This window comes from Cyphomyrmex costatus, unplaced genomic scaffold, assembly GCF_001594065.2.
Source record: "Cyphomyrmex costatus isolate MS0001 unplaced genomic scaffold, Ccosl1.0 scaffold265, whole genome shotgun sequence".
In the NCBI taxonomy this organism is placed as follows: Eukaryota; Metazoa; Arthropoda; class Insecta; order Hymenoptera; family Formicidae; genus Cyphomyrmex; species Cyphomyrmex costatus.
This window is the reverse complement of record NW_017276747.1, coordinates 437051-441389: the sequence shown is the minus strand read 5'-3', so window position 1 is coordinate 441389 and position 4339 is coordinate 437051. Positions and strand designations below refer to the sequence as shown.

Below are 4339 nucleotides of genomic sequence, written 5' to 3'. Positions count from 1 at the left end.
GGGGGGGGTTAAAGTTACTTCGCGTGGAAAGTTTAACGTTTCTAAACAGGGAAAGGTGTAGAATAGTACTTAATATCATACATGTATTATACATATATCATATGTTAATTTTAAAACTATGATTGTTAATAACTTTTTAACGAAGGACGAGCGACGGCTAAAACCTGTTGGACGTTACTCAGAGTCGTATCCTTGAGAACATGTGTCAAGGTCATGGTAATTGTGGAGAGTCCCCTGATCTAAAGATTTACCGGTTTCACTACTGTTAAAAATAACTTCAACGCTTAAGATCTCAAAAATGATAAGAGTCCGCCGCCTAGTTGTTAAGGCAAAGTTACTCAGAATCATGACCTTGACAACATATGTCAAGGTTAAGGTCATCGGTGAGGTGTCCCCTAATCTAAATAATTACCGTAAATTGACTATATTCCAAGTGTATTTCTTCTGTATGAAGTTAAATAACAAATTTCACTTATTTAATCAATAAAACAAGACATTCAAGTAATACACATCACATTTAAAAGTATAAAGAAAATAAATATCTATAAGTTAAAGAGACTTGCCTTTTTCTAGAATATCCTCGATAGAATCTGTAAGAAATTTATTGCGAAGAATATATTGTGAAAGTTTCAGTGGTCGGAACGGTGAGGACGCCTACGAGACGGAATACAAGATCCGAATTTAAATCCTAATCAAGATATAGTTTTGTGCTTAGACAAACTTTTTTAGAAAGCATATAAAGATAAATTAAATTACATGTGCATATTATATTGGAGACTTTAAGCTGAGTAACTTAATATCCAAGTATTTTATAATTTAACATTAGAAAATGGAATCGGAAATGGAATTTCGTAATATTCAAGATGAACTCAATAAGATAAATCCCATGGAATTATTAACTCCAAACGAAATAATAGATCAAATACAACTTTATGACACAACTGTGTAAGTAAAATCTTATTTTAAAAAATATATATTAATTAATATATATCATGGGCGTTGACTATAGTGTGGTTGATACTCCATACTCGAAATTTTTCCATATGTGTAATTCCACACTTGGAAATCCGAAGAATATAAAAATTATTTCTTGATGAAATAATTTATTATTTAATATTTTATCAAAAATGAAAGTTGATTAAAGTAAAGTCGTATGTTTACAACTCGATCGGCGGTTGTCGCTTTTACTCGTATAACCCTCGATCGGTATTTTACTAGTGCTTAGAAAATAGAGATAAAAAATGTAAAAGATGTCGTAAACTTTTTAAAAGAAGATGTGAGAGAAATTGAGTTAAAATACACAAAAATGATAGAACTCCTGTTTATAAATTGTGCAACATCCTGTACTGCGGAAAGATCTTTTTCTTAGGAGATTTTATCTATCGACAAAATCGATTTTGTATATCGATTGTTTGTCGATCTGTAAATCCCTAAAGGGATTATGTAAAACTTAAATGAACTTTAAGTTCACAATCCCACCTGCACCGATTTTCCGCGTGTAAGGAACCGAAAAATTACTTTATCTGGTGATTAAGAGACCAGCGCCGTTCAGATCCGGCGTTAAACTGTTCGGTATACTTTCATATAGGTCTCTATATGAAAGTATACCGAAGAAGGCAACGGGAAACCACTTCGGTTTATTTAATTCCCAGGGTATCACTGGCGAGGAAATCATGGCCAACGTCCGGGGGACCGGATAAGGCACATGAAGAGGAAGGAGATTTAAAATTATTATGTTAAATAGTACAGCTGTGCTGCATATATTCATTCGGATGTTGTACAAAATCTGGATGCAGAAGCTGTAATGGACGGATTTATAAGCAGGAAAAGTAAAAGTGTTGCAACTGCATATTGGTATATGTTTGAAAAAAGTACGAAAGTGACGCAACTCCCTTAATAAAAAAGTAATAATTATTTACAGCGATTTGTGTATACATTTTGCGAGGACCTTTTTGTTGGTTGTCACTTCGCCCACGCCAACTCCTACCTCCACGCATGATAAAATCTCAAGTCGACGCCCCTGATATATATATTAATATATGGGGCATTCCACGCCAAGTGGGCCACCCATTTTGCGAAGTTCCATGGATTTCGTTCATATTGCGTGAACTTGAACAGTTTGATGAAGACTCTATGCCAAATAATATACCTGTAGGCCAACTGGTTACCGAACTGTAGAACCGTCAATTTTTGGGCTTTCTCGTTGCAGCGCTCTTTTCGCTTGTCGTTAGTGGGCATGAAAGGCAATTTTGAAAATAAAGTGCAGACGTATTCTTATAGAAAATTGAATGCTCTTTCACGTAAGAATATTATTTTTTTGATCAGACCGGTTTACGATGATGTTTTTCAGTTTTGAACTTTTCAAAATGGCGGCGCGACTAAAAAGCCGCTCTCAATTTTCTTTTAATATAGCTCAAAATGTAGCTCCAGGTCTCTACTTTGTTACTCTAAAAGGACTTAATGGCACACGCATTCGTTTGGGAGTAAGAGCTAGGAAAGTGAGGAAAATGAGTGGTGCGGCAGGGGGACGGAGCGACATTGCCTCACTTTCCTAGCTCTTACTCCCAAACGAATACGTGTGCCATTAAGTCCTTTTAGAGTAACAAAGTAGAGACCTGGAGCTACATTTTGAGCTAAATTAATTGAAAATTGAGAGCGGCTTTTTAGTCGCGCCGCCATTTTGAAGAGTTCAAAACTGAAAAACATCATCGTAAACCGGTCTGATCAAAAAAATAATATTCTTACGTAAAAGAGCGTTCAATTTTCTATAAGAATACGTCTGCACTTTATTTTCAAAATTGCCTTTCATGCTCACTAACGACAAGCGAAAAGATCGCTGCGACGAGAAAGCCCAAAAATTGGGTGGCCCACTTGGCATGGAATGCCCCATGTATTAATTGTTAGACACTAAAAAAGTAAAAGGAGAAAAGAATATAATGAAAGAGAGAGGGAAGAATCCTATTTCTTCCTATTTCTTCTCTCTCTCTCTTTCATCATATTCTTTTCTCCTTTTACTTTTTCAGTGTCTAACAATTTTTCTGAATGTCAGTTATAACGTTTCTAAATATTGACATAGCAATAATCAATTTTTATATCTAAACCCATTATCTCGATTTATAACATTGAATTATTGGATATAATCTTTATAATATTACGGTTTTACAATAATTTAAGGTACAATTTATGGTTCTTTGATATATGTTATACAATTTAATTTCAGACTAATTTAATAATATATCACCGTAGCCTTTGAATGTATTTCTACGCTTTCATTTTTATCATTCAATTGTGGAAAATAAGATTAACAATATGTCTATAATTTATTAACAATATATCTTATTAATTATTCATTATTTTTAATAACACAGGTCGACAACATTTTTACCCAGAAACCAGACTATACTTTTCCGAAGGTTTTCAATGCGCTGAATCCAAATCTGCCCGCAGAATTGCTCTATCACGTCAGGTTTGAGATATCCAGAGCGGAAAGTGCAAAAAACACCGTTTTTGCCCATATTTGAAGTCATATATACACGGCAGGTTTAATTTTTACAAAAAAGTTCACTCAGGGTCTTAAAGTACAAGTCTTCCGCTTTCAAATGGCGTTGAGTTTGCTCAAATTTCTTTTTTTTCCGATGAGATTTTGCAATTTTAAGTTTATGAAATTTCAAATTTTCTTGTATCTGAAAAATCATGGAAATAACATAGGTATGATGCAATATATCACTTTTTAGATTAACGAACAAAAATGTGTGAAATTCTCTAAAATCTTAATGCTTTTATTTGTAGAAAAACATATTCCATAAAAATTCGAGGTCAGTTATCAACAATTTTCTGAAAAACAAATCAAAAGTAGCTACTTTTATTCAGCTGAAATCACAAAACTAATGTAACAAACTGACTTTCTATAGTTCGTGATTAAATGGAATTTTTTGTTTGTTAATCTAAAAAGTGATCTATTGCATCACACCTACGCTATATGATTTTTCAGATATAGAAAAATTTGAAATTTTATAAACTTAAAATTAAAAAATCTCACTCAGACGGAAAAAAAAGATATTTGAGCAAACTCAACGCCATTTGAAAGCGGAAGACTTGTACTTTAAGACCCTGAGTGATAGAGCAATTCTGCGGCCAGATTTGGATTTAGCGCACCAAAAACCTTCGGAAAAGTGTTGTCGAGTTTCTGGGTAAGGAGGTCGGACTCATTTTGTTGACCTGTGTAATCGGTTCAATACAAAAATGAGTTAACTCTCTATTTTTACAAAATTAATATTTTTACATAATTAATAAAAAAAATTATTTTGTCAAGTATAATACTTAAAATATGATTAAAATC

General features: G+C 33.2%; 1 protein-coding gene across 1 annotated transcript in view; it reads right to left on the bottom strand.

The window, feature by feature from the left end:
• Nucleotides 1-4102: 4102 nt before the first annotated feature.
• The window catches only part of LOC108774592 (uncharacterized), a 6472-nt gene continuing 6235 nt past the window's right edge, over nt 4103-4339 (bottom strand). The window contains exon 3 of the mRNA XM_018540729.1: nt 4103-4218. Coding sequence (XP_018396231.1) covers nt 4103-4218 — 116 coding nt within the window. The remainder of the gene's footprint in view (nt 4219-4339) is intronic.